Source organism: Pelodiscus sinensis, chromosome 15, assembly GCF_049634645.1.
Source record: "Pelodiscus sinensis isolate JC-2024 chromosome 15, ASM4963464v1, whole genome shotgun sequence".
Lineage (NCBI taxonomy): Eukaryota > Metazoa > Chordata > Testudines > Trionychidae > Pelodiscus > Pelodiscus sinensis.
Window position 1 is genome coordinate 33,689,107 of NC_134725.1, and position 14,575 is coordinate 33,703,681.

A 14,575-nucleotide genomic window follows, 5' to 3' on the forward strand; every position below is an offset into this window, starting at 1 on the left:
CATTAATGGTTCATTGAGTTACAAATAATTTAAATTTCTATTGTTCTTTACAATGGGACAAGAGCAACCAACGTTTTTTACATTGAACATGTTAAAAACTAGAAGACATGCAAACAATTTTATTTAAAAATTTTTAAACTGCCAGTTTAACCAATATTAATTTGTTTCTCTCATTAATTCTATACACAATGTTTTTATTAATTATAATAATAGTAGAGTAGACCTGAGTATATCTTATCAGCTAGACAAAGTAGGAAGGTAAATCATGATGAGAGTACATACTTTGTACTTTACTAGTATACTTAATTTAGAGCAAGCATGCCCTCATAGTTTTTGTGTTAAAAGCTGTGTGGGGATAGTAATTTTATATGAATCACCAGTAAGATTGAGGTGGTTACATTTTCATAGCATCCATATCAACAGGGACATAACTATTAACTGCCAGTTTTATAACTTTAAAATTGATTCAGGATTGTTGGGTTCTTATACTAGCAGGATTATGAAAGTGCAGAAAGGATGAAGTTTTACCTAAATTAAATTACTCTTGCACAACTGCAGCCACTAAGCCATGCTGAAGAAGAACACAATATATTTCAGGGCCTGATCTTGACTATTTAAGATTACACAAACTACAGAATTGGGTATTTGAGGTTTAGGGATCCCTTTCCATTTATTCGGTGTTCTGCTGGAATATTAACATGCAAATTCAGTTCATCCATTCATTGTACAGAGTAGTAGCAATATAATCTCTACATCAGTTTGCACCACAATAGCCTATCAAATTGACTTTTATAGCGTTGGCAGTGTTTTACCTCTAGGTCTCCTTTGGTAATGGACTCTTCCTCTACACGAAATTGAAGATCCTCCACTTTTCTGAGAGACATAAATGAAGTTTACAAAAAACAATGACTAACTTACTTTTCATTAGAAATTGAAAGCTACTCAACATTCTATTTTAATTACTTGAATTACCAAAAAAAGTTCAACTCTGGTTTTAAATGAGAGAACACTGAACAATTCATTAAAAATAAAGCATAAGTCCAAAATCCATCCTGAAGCTCTTTAAAGAGTGGAAGACACGGTATTAAGTAAAAAAAAAAAAAAAAAAAAAAGCAGTTTAAATAAATAAAATGTATTTAAATTACATAGAAATTAATGAAATGGTGACTGAGTCAATGATCTACTTATATAACTTATCTAGCTGTCATCACTAATTTCTATGATTTATGTTAAAAATGGGTAAGAAATTAGAAAATGTGTAAAAATAACTAAGAACTTGTGTTTAGGGTTTTTCTTCTTTTTTAAAGAAATGCATGTTCCAAAACTACAGTATAGGCAAAGCAAATGGATCTGCAGCAAACACTGGCTAGCTGAAGAAGTCGTCTATGAGGAAGGAACTAACATGTAGACTCCTGTGCGGACACAAAAATATTCCCCAGCTGCAAAAATAATTTACAGATATCCACAAATCTGCAGGGTTCTAAATACAAAATCTTTAGCTATATCCACAAAAATGAGCCATAGATATAAAGTGGATATATCTGCATGTGCAGGGCTCTACTAACATGCTAATACACAACTTGCCTTGTCTACACAAGTTTCAGAACATGTAGGTAGAATGTATTTACAAACAAGATCTCAAACCCTTACACCCACCATTTTATTCTCGTCAAGTTTAAAGTGGACTGAGATGGGCTGTATGAAACTGCTCCATGCAAGAGGGGTCTGTAGTAAGATTCTGAGTAAGCTCCATAGTTCTTGCAAATCCACAAAAAATGCAGAGAGGAGAGAAAAGGGCTTTTAATCCGTTGAACATGCATAGGCTGGAAATTTTTGTTTACTGGCTTTAAAGATGATCACATTGAGTCTTCTCGTCAAAGACAGGGCTTGGGGGATACAGGGTCTTTCAGACAATTAGTGTAAAGGAAAAGAATAATAAGATTTTAGTACTGTATTTATCTAAACAGTAATTACCATGCTATCAATATAACTCCCTGCTTTTGGAAGTGAAAAATTTAAGCTAGAGTTCAAGTTACTGAATGAGACTGAATTAACTAGAGTGCAGAGAATTTTCAAAAAACAAAATAAATAGAATATTTAAAGAGGAAGTGGGAGGAATACCATGCAGCTGAAATGGTGAACATTTCCCAAGCTGCAAAATGCTGCTTCAGTTAAATGTGTATCAGTCATGTACAGAAACAGCTATCATTCTTGTCAATATGCTGAAGGTGAGCTCTCTGGTCCTCATTGGCCTTGTTAAAGTAGTCCCCTGCTGCCCTGGCAGTCAGTGAAAACAAGCTCACACTATTTACAATAGAAAAAGTTCTTATTTTAAGCCCTATGTGTTGCAACATGCAGAGGCTGCTTCAATACCAGAAACTCTGCAGGCTGCAAGTTTGCTTAAGCAACTGCACAGCATGAACTATGTGAGTAAATTCACAGCAGTCACAACACCCTAGATTTGTCCTATTTGGAATTAGTCTGTTACTGGCAAGCCACCATATTTGAAACAAAACCTTGTTTGTGATGGAGAGAAATCGCAAGTAAAGTTTTTGATTCACCTTTTCTCTTCCTCAAGCTGGTTGAGAAGCTCCACTTTTTCCCTATCAGCAGCTTCGACCATAGCCCGCAACTGATCCATTTTCGCTTCCATTTCCAGTACATGCTAATTAGTAGTAATGACATAGAATTTAGTAAGTAAAAAGATTAGGCAAGTCAATATTTACTCAAAGAAGTTTATACGGGGTTCTATTTAAGGGCAAAGAAAGCCATACTGTTTGCAGGTCAACTACTATGCAAAATAGACAGTCAACTTATTCTGTAGGGAGGAATATATGGAAAGATTACTTGGTAAAAATGACAATCCAGGGGAGAGGAATATGATAACCATTTACCAATGCACCGATAATATAAGCAGCAAAGGAAGGTATAGCATATAGGGGATTAATTAGAAGGAATTAGTTTGATAGCCAGGATCTTTCTTTTCATATTATATCTGACTAAGAGTTCCTGAAGTGAGCTCTAACAATGTAAGAGTTCTCATACTGGCTCAGACCATTGTCCATTTTGTTCAGTATCCTGTCTCTGACAGTAGCATGTTCCAGAGCTTCAGGGCACTGTACTGAATAGGGCAATTGAGTAATCCACCACTGTCTTCTACTCCCAGCTTCGTGCAGTGATACACTGAACAGGATTGTATTCCTCACCAAATAGTAAGCATTGACGGAACATTATTCCATTAAGGTTTTTTTCTTTAATGCTTCTGATCATTACTGCATCCATAACACTGAGTTTCACAGGTTAGTTATGTGAAAGAGTACTTCCTCTTGTTTGTATCAAAACCTTTGCTGATTAAATTTCATTAAATGACCCCTGGATTTTTATTACATGAAACAGTAAATACTTGTCTTTCCACATCTTCCACATCATTCATGACTTTAACGACCTCTATCATACACATCTGCTCTAGTCATCACTTTTCTAAGATGAACAGCTCCAATACTTTTAATGTCTCTTTGTATGGAAACCATTCTATATCCTTGATCATCTTTGCTGCCATGCTCTGAACCTTTTCCAGTTTCTCTAGATTCTTTTTAAAAGGGCAACCAGAATTGGACACACTATTCAAGGTGTGAGCAGATCATGGATTTATATAGTGGCAGTGTGATATTTTCTGTCTTATTTTCTATCCCTCTAATAGTTCCTAACATTCTGCTAACCTGTTTAACTGCTGCTAAGCACTGGAGTGGAAGTTTCCAGAGAACTGTCCAAGGTGACTCCATGAACTTTCTTGGATGGTAACAGCTAATTTAGAACCCATAGCAATGTAAATATAGTTGGGATTAGTTTTCTGCCTGTATGCATTAATCAGTGTTGAATTTCAGTTCATTAAATATGGAATGGTGTCTCAAGGAATATGATGGAAGCATCAACATTTGGGATGTGTAAAAATAAACTGGATGAAGGAATAAAACTGATATGTTACAGGGAATAATCCTGCAATGGCCACTTAGAAAATAGACGAGATGGCACCAAATTGGTAGCTTCTGTCTCTAGTCTACAATCTGAAAATATTAACAATATTTATTCTGAACTTCTTAATTAAGGGATTATTGCCTAAAGATTGTTTCCAATATGTAATTTTAACAACAAATGCTGAGTGCACCCCCTGCTGAACTCCTCAGGAGACTGTGCAATGTTTAACAATGTTTTTCAAATATCACCTCTTAAAATTTGGAATGAACTATAAACATAGTTTCTTAAAAAGTTTCAACTTCACCATCACAGGAACCTCTAGGATAGGGGTGGAGAACCTTTTTGGCTTAGGGGCTGCTGGCCCACAGTAAAATAAGTCAGGGGCTGCACCAGAGGCTAGGGTGTCCCAAACTAGTAACTTATGTGGGGCCTTGGAGGCTCTGGGGAAAGGGCCAAAAATGAGGGGTTTATGTGTGTGGGAGGGGACTGCTGGGACACAGGCTTGGGATGTGGGGTCTGGGTGGGAGGAAGAGCGTAGGAGCCAGCTAAGAGGAGAACCCTGAGGGCCAGATCCAGGCAAGCCGTGAGCCAGATCCAGCCCTCAGGCCTTAGGTTCCCCACCCCCTAATCAAGAAAGTGAAGTGGCTGCAAACAAGATTCACTTTTAAAACAGTGCCCATTATTCCTTAACTTAATCAAATAATAAAACCTAGTGTGTGAAGTCAGCCATCCTAATCATGTCCAAAGAGCAGCATTATTTCTCACCTGATCATGTCCATCTCGAGCCAATGCTAGCTGCTGCTCTATTTCCCCTACATGACTTGTTGCTTTAGCAACCTCAGCCCGCTCCAGGTCCCTCTCTGCCAGGAGTTGCTCAATATGCTGCTGCTTCTCCTTTAGAGCCTCCTGGAGAGCAGTGGTGCCAGAAATTTTTCTTGCATATCGGGAAGATGTTTCTGTTAACTTCAAATAAGCAAATGCATTAAAAACATCATCATCAAAGGCTATAGTCTTATTGAACAAAGATTTTGGGCACTAGCTAGCTAAGCATATGCTATTTATACCTGACTGCAGCTCTCCACACACTTTATATATTAAAATCAATGAGAGGAAAGTAATTAATTTCTTGCTTTAAAGTTAATTTCAAATTAGTTGGGACATGACTGCAGCAAGATGTTACGTGGACATCAGCAGGTAGCGTGTAGGAGGCAGAAGAATTCAACTGAAAACAAAAGGCTGGCCTCTTTAAGATGGATACTGTAGAATTAAGGTTAGCTTGTTAGGTTGCTGCACTAACTTTTTGCATGAGCGCCAGCTAAGTATAAAAATGTCCTTATAGTGAAGTTAGACATTCTTCCCTTATATATGGAGTCATAATCTTGGGTCAGTTTCTGCAATCTAGTAATACTTTTGGTTTTCAAATCAATCATCAAAAGCCTTCCTCATGAAGTTCCACTACCATCTTTCTTGTCTATGAAGGATGCTCAGAGTAAAATTCTTCTCTCTTCATTTGAGACAATCTCTCACTGAAGCAAATAGAAATTTTCCTTGGTTAGAAGGCAAAGTTCTACAGTCCTCGTCGTCACTATTAGTACATATCTTACAAAAGTCACTCTGATTTGAGCTGAACTTATAGTTTTTGGAAAGAACTATTTTGGACAGACAAAATTAATATAAATCAATGAGACTAAGGCTTTGTTTGATTAATGTAGCCATTGATCCACTTAATTGAATTGGTGGTTACAATGCTCAATGAGAATTTAGAGTGCCCCTTGTCTGTTTTGTCAAAACTTTTTGCACTGAGCAAGTGGCAGAACTCAAAATACAAGAAGAATTTCTACTAATGAGAAACAGATATTGAACAAGTTGTGGGTACAGCAAGAATTGAGATAGTAAATTTGTTATAATATGTAACAACCGTTCTGAAATCTAGTATTTCAGACTTTCTTCCCAGGTTTTCAGCCAGGGTAGGGAACCTTTTTTGGGTCTGGAGCTACCGACCCACAAAAAAAAAAAAATCAGTCAGGCAAGGGGTAGTGTTGGCTGGAGTGCCAGCATAGGTTCCCAATGCTTGGTGGGGGAGGGGAAGTAGTCTGGAGGCTCAGGGGCCAGATCCTGGGAACCTGGGCCTTAGATTCCCATCCCTGTTTTAAACAAGAGATAGTGTTTTTGCTCCTACTTCCTGTGATTCCTATCAATATCTCAATTATTCAAAATCACAACCTTGCTCCTTTGGGCAGATTAGTCTTAAACTTAGTACAGTAATTGTGACCAAGAATAGGAACCTGTCTCTTTTATAGTCTTGCCAAAGATTAGATAACTGAACAATACTGCTACATCCAATGGGGACTGCTGATGGAGGAGAACATTGAGCTAGATTTCCCTATGTTCTAAATGATAAAGAATGGTTTGTGCCATTTTCTTATATTAGAAAATCCTTCTCTTGACCACTGGGAATTGCAGATTCTATCATTTCTAAACTGGCTATTCACAGACTAGCCTTCCAAGAAACAATGCAGGTACTATGCTTGAGTGATATAAAAAGTTAGGCATAATTACCCCAGAGTCTAACAAAGCCAAGCACTGAACTTTTGAAGTCTGGATCACACTTACTTCCTCAGTGTTTCCAAAATATTTCTCAATCCCAAGAACATGTCAAAAAATTATCTTGCGTCTCTTCAGTTCTGTGGCTTTTCAAAGCACTTCATTTAATTATCTAGCAGTTTCAGGGCTAGACTAAAGGAATCAAGTTAGGGGGCAGACTCAAATTGTCAAAGGCAGCTTTTCTACATTAGAGGTTCCTTTACCTTGGTGGCGGCTACTCATTACATAAGCAAGCAAATAGAGCCTTGAATAAATTAGAAGAATGGGCAGAAGTCTGATAATTTTATATCCTATCAGGAATTTACCAGAATACACTATTTCTGGAATTTCAGAGTCAGAGATCTGCTGTAATTACAATGTAAACATTAACAAAGAAACATGGGGCTTTCTGTAGTATACAGATTTTGCTCTTAGAAAGGAAAATATCAAAAGATTATTTTGACAAGCAGAAACTCTGCTGTGGCTGGACCTTTAAGCATTCATCCTCAGTCAGAATGGAGTATAAGGAGGAAGAGAACTTCTTCCCTGAGAGTCTGTACTGAACAATGAACCTGTATATGTTTAGGGGCACTGTGTCACAAGACGTAGATCTTCCAGGAAAGTCTACACTACATCTCCTCCCTCTACCCTCAGTCAATCTAACCTACATAATTTCAGCTACCCAAATAGCATACCTGAAGCCAACATATCACCAACTGTACAGTAAGGTCAGTGGGGACTGCTCTCCCGTTGACTCTGGCTACTTTTCACAACCTGGTGGAGCACCAGAGTGTCAATGGGAGAGCGCTTACAGGTTGATTTATTTTGTCTAAGCAAATGCAATAAATCAACCGCTGGTGGATTAATCACTACAGTGTCAATCCACAGGCAAGACAACCCCTGAAAATCAAAAGGGGCCATTCATCTGTGGCAACTAAAGATCTATGTACTTTTTTGTAATGAGCTGTTAATCCTGTTGTCCCTACCAAGCATTGACTCAGTTAATTACTTCTCCCCAGGTGAAATCTGCTTCAGTTTCAAATGATTATGGTAACAATAAACTTCCCTGTCCTAAACCAGCTGTTCAGTAGAATGATATGCTAGCTGCTCAATTTCATTCTAGTGATAGCCACATTTCAGTAGCTGATTAATGGGTCCCTAAATAATCATCTTTTATAATTCCCAAAAATTAATACACAAGTTTTGGAATTTTCTAGGATGAGTAGTGCAATATAAAATTATTCCAGCTGTCTACTTGCTACAGAAGATGTCTGATATCAAGCTTCCCCTGAGAAGCCGTAAGTTTCCTTTTACTACACATGACCCAAGACTGATATATAACATTTTTAGAAATGAACATCAATATAAAATACATTATGTCAAATTAGTACTTTGTTAAAATTAATCTCAACACTATTTTGAATCTTCAGAAGCTCAGAGTAAAAATAAAAATAAATTAAGGAAAGAAAGAGGCTTCTTATCAGCAAAGGCAGGCATTGGCTTTCCATGTTATATTTCTTTATTGACCATTATGCATAAATCTTTCCAGTGGAAAAAAATGCATTTTTGCCTACTTGAGGCTTCTAATAGTACGTTTAGTCATAAACGAGTTCATCCCTGGAAGCTTCAATGTGCACCAAGCGTGCAATTGTTAATGTAGCTTTAATAGAGAAGCACCCCTGGAAAAATGGAAATCTTCTACAACATGGGTTCTAGAGTACATTGATGCCTTTCATTTTGCTGGTAGCATAAGCCACTTTCTTATTGCAAAAAACTTACTTAGTTTGAGTTAACTGTTAAAATATACAAAAAGTAAATGTATAAACCTTCATCTGTTCTTCAGGGCTAGCTAGGATTTCCTACGTGCATGCTTTGAGTGAAAAACAAAAGAGCACAATGAAACATATTATGCTCATCTCAAGATCTGATCTATCCTAATTTATAAGCAAACCACAGGCATGCGCCCATGTGGGTTTCTGTTTCGAAATGTAAAGCATGCAATAGAAAAAGAACCTTACTAGTCCTGTACGGCTTGGCTTGCTGCTTACTGATGATGCCACAGAACTGAGAGAACTCAGGGAGGATGCACTTGGACTGCGTTTCAGAGCTGAAGATGGTGCAATCACTTTTCTCACAGTTGCTTTGGCTTTAGCTGTTGTGGTAGATGGAAATCCAATCTTGGTAACTTTGTGAACTGGTGCAAATAAGCCATATTTTGGCTGACACTGAAAATACCTTTAGAAAAAACAAATTAAGGCATTCAATAGGTTGAGACTACATTGCCTTTTTATTATAGAATGGCAACTTCTAAGAAATTCCACATCAAGGAAAATAGGTTCCTGGTATTTAGGGAGCTTAGACTTTTCCATTTTAAAATTCTTACAACCTCTTTTCTCAGAAGCTCTAACACTTCTCTTGCAGAAAACTCAGTAGGTTGAAAGCCCTTGGAACATATAAATTCCATTCAGGTTTAGCAGTTAAATTGCCATTTTACTTCTGTTATACGTATTCTTCCAGGCAAAAAGGAAACTTTTCAATACCCTCCGTTAGCTTCACTAAATTACATTCTCTCTAGTTCAACACTCTGGTCCAGTAACATCCATGGCCCAGCATGATTTTAGTTAGCTGGATGTCAATTCATCATTGGTGTGGCCAAGTTTTTCCATAGTCTCACAAAGTTTGTTTCTAGCCACCAGTCTAGGCTTCTCAGTGTTCTATGCTGCTATTTAACTTTAATTTACCCCTAAATATCTTCTAAGAGCCCACAAAGCAGTGGAAATATTGGTAACGCTGCCAGATCACCAACCAGTAGATCGGGATCTACCAGTAGATCTTGGAGCCTGACAAGTGATCCTGACCGGTCTGGCCAAGAGGCCAACAAGTGCCAGCACTTCAGCTGCTCCTCCCCCAAATGCTGGGCATCTCCTGCCCTTTGCCTTGGAGCTGCCCCTCCCCTGGGGAGTCTCCTACTTGTTGGGCAGGGTAGGGTAGGGCAAGGAAGCTGCTGATGTCAAGATGCCTCCAGGGGAGGCAGGTTTGTATAATTTTTGGTGGTGCCCCATTAGCCACACCCTCTGACCCCATTAACCAGGCCGCTAGAGGTGACACATGACCAGAAGTAAAAGGTGTCATGTCATCCCTCTCGAAGGACATTTCCCACCATCCTCCTACCAACAGGAATTAGTTTGGTCCCCAGCAAACCCCCCCTCATGCAACTATCCTGTAATTGCATTAACTCACTGTGTGTGACATTAACTCGGAGCAGTGAGGCTGGGGGAAGTGTTCCCTCTAAGGCTATGTCTACACTCGCGGCTTCTTGCGCAAGTATAGCCGTTCTTGTGCAAAAACCCACAGAGCATCCACACTGCCCGCCTGCTCTTGCGCAAGACGACAGTGTGGATGCTCGGCAGGAATTTCTTGCGCAAGAAATCCCTATGGCTAAAATGGCCATCAGAGCTTTCTTGCGCAAGAGAGCATCCACATTGCCATGGATGCTCTTGTGCAAAAATACAGCTCGCACATGGCAGTGTGGACGTGTTCTTGTGCAAGACTTCTTGCACAAGAAGCTGCCAGTGTAGACATAGCCTAAGAGTTTCCTCCCATGAGCAGAATGAATTTTGTGTTGTGCACCAGTACTGAGTTCATGTGGCTTGTTTGGATGTGCCACTGTGGCACCCAAGTTATTAATATTTTATGAACCTTTACATTTTTTCTCTCCTGCCATGTCTCCATCAGCTCCCCTGGTGCCTGCTGCCCCCAAACTCCTCACCCTCTTCTGCTGTCCTGACTCCTGCCCTTCTGACTACCCTCAGCCCTCCTGCGACCTGCCCCCCTCCACCAGTCCTTCTCTCCCTCTGTGCCTACTCCTCCAGTAGCCCCACTCTGATCATGTGAGCTGCTCCTCCTCATCCCCTCAAACACCTGCCTCTACACAACTGCCCTGCCTCTCTCCTCTGGTGCTGGTCCCTCCCCTGCAGGTGTCTGCCCTTCTGCTTCACCCCCAGAATCCCCTGGCATCTGCATCTTCCCTTAGCCCGGCACCCTCCTGGTGCCTCCCCCTTCCCTTACTGCCCTGCCCCACCCCCTTTGCCCTTTTTTCCCCCCTGATGCCCACCACTCTTCCTTCATTCCCCTCATGCCCCTGTGCCCTCACACATGACTTGCTCCATCCCCACCTCTCATGCCCACCCCTTCTTTCAAACCTTCTTCCAGCACCTCTCCCTCCCCTCCTCTAGCCCCCAATGCCCTTACCCTCTCCTCTCCCAGCGTCCCCCTCCCACTGACACCTCCCCTCCTGCCCTTTTCCTCATTGTCTGCACTTAGCCCCCTGGCATTTGTCTCTCCTCTACCCTGTCCCCTTTCTTCCCCCTCCGCACAAGCCCCTTCTCCCACCCCTTCCCCCTAGTTTTCCCCCTTCTCTCCCTTCTGCCTTCCACTTTGTGGGGCCTGAGTCTGCACTCTGGCCCCAGAAGTCCCCGGACTCCAAACCTGGAGCTAGGCTGCACGGCGCAATGCCGTGCCGAGCAGTTTTAAAGTTCCAGGCCTGATGAAAGTGACTGAGGAAGGGTAAGAGGGAGGATGGAGTGAGCAGGAGCAGAGCCTCAGAGAAGGGGTGAAAGAAGTGGGGCAAGAGTATTTATACTTGAAGTAGATCTTGGACTGCACTTAAATTCAAAAAGTGATCTAGTACTTAAAGTTGGAGACCCCTGTGCTAAACCATATTGACCTCTCATGGTTGGCAAATTCTGTTGACACCGGACAGGTCCCAAGGGTGCCAGACTAGAGAGGTTCAGCTAAGGATGTTAGAGGCAGGTAAATGAATAATCATGTAGTTTAAGATACAATTTGTATCAACTACATTAGTCAATAAGTGAAAGTGCTGTGTCCCGGTTCATGCCAATCCAGGAGCTACCCCTGCTGCAATGCTGAAGTTTAAATGTAGAAGGTGGCAGGTGCACAGGCAGCCCAGCTCCTACTACATTTAAACTGCAGAGCTGCAGTGGAGGTAGATACCAGATTGGCACGAGCCAGTACAGAGCCAGGACTGCTGAACCTCTGCATTTTAAACGTAGTGAGAACCACCCAGGTTCAGCAGCCAAGTCCAGCAGCCCCTGTCTGCAAGGGGTCCCAGCAAGGACCTGGGACATCCCGCAAACGTGGGCTACTGCCAGAGCAGCCTCTACCTACAGCAAGCCTTGGCCCGCCATGGGCAGAGGCTGCTTCACAGCAGCCTCCCTTTCCACTGCTGCTTCTGTCCAAGACAGCAGTGGGGATGGCGGCAGCAGCACCATGGAGATGGTGTTGGGAGTAGGGTTGCCAGATGATCCCCCCAAAAATACCACACACGCGGCATTTTTTTGGTCGAGAAGAGAAAAAGGAACGTGGGATAATAAAGCCATTCCCCTCCTCCAGGCTTCTATATAATCACAGGCTCCTAGCACTGATCGTAGCCCCGCTTTCCAGCCACTCCCCCCGCCAGGCTTCCATCCGGTGCGCAGCTGGGAAAAAAAAATCAGAGAATACTGGACACTGCACATGTCTGGTATTCTGATTTTTTTTACCTGACAAAGAGCACAAATACCAGACAGTCAGGTAGAATTCCGGATACCTGGCAACTCTAGCTGGGAAGAAGGGGGGAGGAACGACACTAGGTTTTAAGGTGGTTCCCCCAGCACAGGCTTCTGTTTTTCCCTCCCTCCTTGCTGTCTCCGATACTACCAGATACAAAGGCAGCGAAGGGGAAGGGAAGTGAGTTGCTGGGTACTTAGGGTTGCCAGGTGTCCGGTATTCACCTGGACAGTCCAGTATTTGCAGGCTCCATCTGGTAAAAACAAAAAAACAGGAGATACTGGATATGTGAAATGTCCAGTATCTCCTGTTTCCATCAGACGGAAACCCAGCAGGGAAAATTTTCCCCTGCCGCATCTGGAGGGGGCAGGGGAGTGAGGAGCAAGGCAGAGTGGTTGAGAAGGGGGGACAAGAGGAGGCATTTGCCAGGCACCACGCTAGGGGGGCACCAGGCTGGGGTGGGAGCGGAGCGCATACTGCTCTGACCCATGTGACCAGCAGATCACCCCGGAGCTGGCCACATGATGCCTCCCTTCAGCTGTGGCCAACCTACGGCTCACAAGCTGCATGGAGCTCTTGCCCCACAAAAGTGCAGCTCATGAAGCCACCTCCTCCCTCCCCCCCCCCCCCACCTGGCTTCCCTGTGCTTAACAGGGTTAGAGCTGGGAGTTGTGGGATTTTAAAAATGGCACCCAAATTAAAGGGGCAGCCTCTTTTTTAAAAAACATATATATTTTTTTTGTTTTTGCTCCACAGTTCTGTTCTGAGGGGCTTTTTTGTGCTTGATAACTTTGGTTTCCCCTTTCCTCCCCTCCACCATGTACAGAATTTTATCCCTTTGGGGGGAGGAGTTTCGGTATTTTTTGTTAAACCATCTGGCAACCCTATGAGTACTCAACCCAACTACAGGCAGTCCCCGGGTTACGTACAAGATAGGGACTGTAGGTTTGTTCTTAAGTTGAATTTGTATGTAAGTCAGAACTGGTACATATTGTAGGGGAAACTCTAGCCAAACATTTCTCCAGAGCTCAGTTTTATTCTCCCACACCTCACTTCCCTCAGTCCTTTATTCTCAAGCTGAGGTGTCTGCTGAGAAAAGCCGCACCACGTCTCCCTGGTCTGCTGGGGGAGGAGGGGCCCTAGCTTCACATCTCCCTGGTCTGCTGGGGGGAAGCAGCTAGTGCGGGATTGCCTCACCCCGGTTGTAAGTAGGGATCCGATCTAAGTCAGATCCATGTAAGCCGGGGACTGCCTGTACTCGCTTACATCCCTAGCTTCAACCTGTATTTGTATTGTGGTAACACTGCTGGCTTCGCTCAGATCTAGATGTTATTATGACAGATACTATATGCACAAAAAACAGAAGGTCTCCACATAAGGTACATAAAACCAAGGTTTAAACCCATCAACTTTATTTTATTGAAGGTTATTATTACAGGATTACAAACTAACCTTGTTCCAGCCACTGCTCCATCATTCTTTCCCAGTGGCTCATCTAATTCTACTCCACACCACTCTCCTTTAGCAAAATCCGTTTCCCCCAGAAAACGTACTACTCCAGCTTTGGTGCCACCAACCTGCAAGGGGAAAAACATGGATGTATTTTTACAGTGTTTCCAAACTAACCATCAAATCAGATGTAAAAATATTTAGCATGATTACATAAACACACCAAAGTAAGTATTAAATGTGATTCAACCAGTATCTATTCAGAGATGTTTTCTCTACTTTTATTACTGCTTCTGTTACATGTTGATGTATCTTCAGAACCACTACCATGACTAAATGAGATATTTACTACAACCCAGTACAGATGTGGGGAATTGACAACCTTGGGTATAACCCAGGGTCCAATTTAAGATGATTGGATAGTCCCTCTAGCCATAAATGCTAGGACTCTAAATTAAATTTTCCTGCACTTAAGAATGGTTTATTATTCTAACTTGGTGCAAGAAGATGCCATAGCATTTTTATTTCCTCTTTGGCATAATTCAGATTATCTAAAATAGTACAGTGATTCATACATTTAAAGGAAATACCCAGCATGAGGCTTGGCAGGTTTCCAAATGGAAGCACCTCTTTGAATAGGAGTGGGGGGGGAAGCATTTTTGGGAACTTTTCTTCAGCATGTACCTCTAACCAGTGCCTCAAAGGAGACACTTACTTATTTAGAAGTGTTTGGAGACCTTTCCAGACACAGTGATGTACTATTATTACCTGCAGCATACTATAGTCCATATAAGACATAGCTTATTGAAGGGTCAAAGAAGTTAAGTGAAATTTCAAGAAGTGTTCTGTAGGCTGACTATCTACTGCAGGGCTGAGTGAATCTGAGCAGAAGTCTTGCAGGTTGGATAGCAGTGTGTTGTGTCCTATTTGTGCAGTTCTTGCCTCAGGCACTTCAAGGTTTCATACACACAAATTGTCAATGAAAACTACTTTTTCAAGA

The 14,575-nt window shown here is 41.8% G+C and overlaps 1 protein-coding gene across 11 annotated transcripts in view; it reads right to left on the reverse strand.

The window, feature by feature from the left end:
• Positions 1 to 14,575, reverse strand: part of CLIP1 (CAP-Gly domain containing linker protein 1) — a 135,705-nt gene that overhangs the window by 62,660 nt on the left and 58,470 nt on the right. For all 11 annotated transcript variants that reach the window (XM_075898663.1, XM_075898662.1, XM_075898665.1 and 8 more), the window contains 5 exons: positions 13,579 to 13,703; positions 8,577 to 8,793; positions 4,741 to 4,938; positions 2,562 to 2,665; positions 813 to 873 (listed from right to left, as the gene is read on the reverse strand). In XM_075898663.1, coding sequence (XP_075754778.1) covers positions 813 to 873; positions 2,562 to 2,665; positions 4,741 to 4,938; positions 8,577 to 8,793; positions 13,579 to 13,703 — 705 coding nt within the window. The remainder of the gene's footprint in view (positions 1 to 812; positions 874 to 2,561; positions 2,666 to 4,740; positions 4,939 to 8,576; positions 8,794 to 13,578; positions 13,704 to 14,575) is intronic.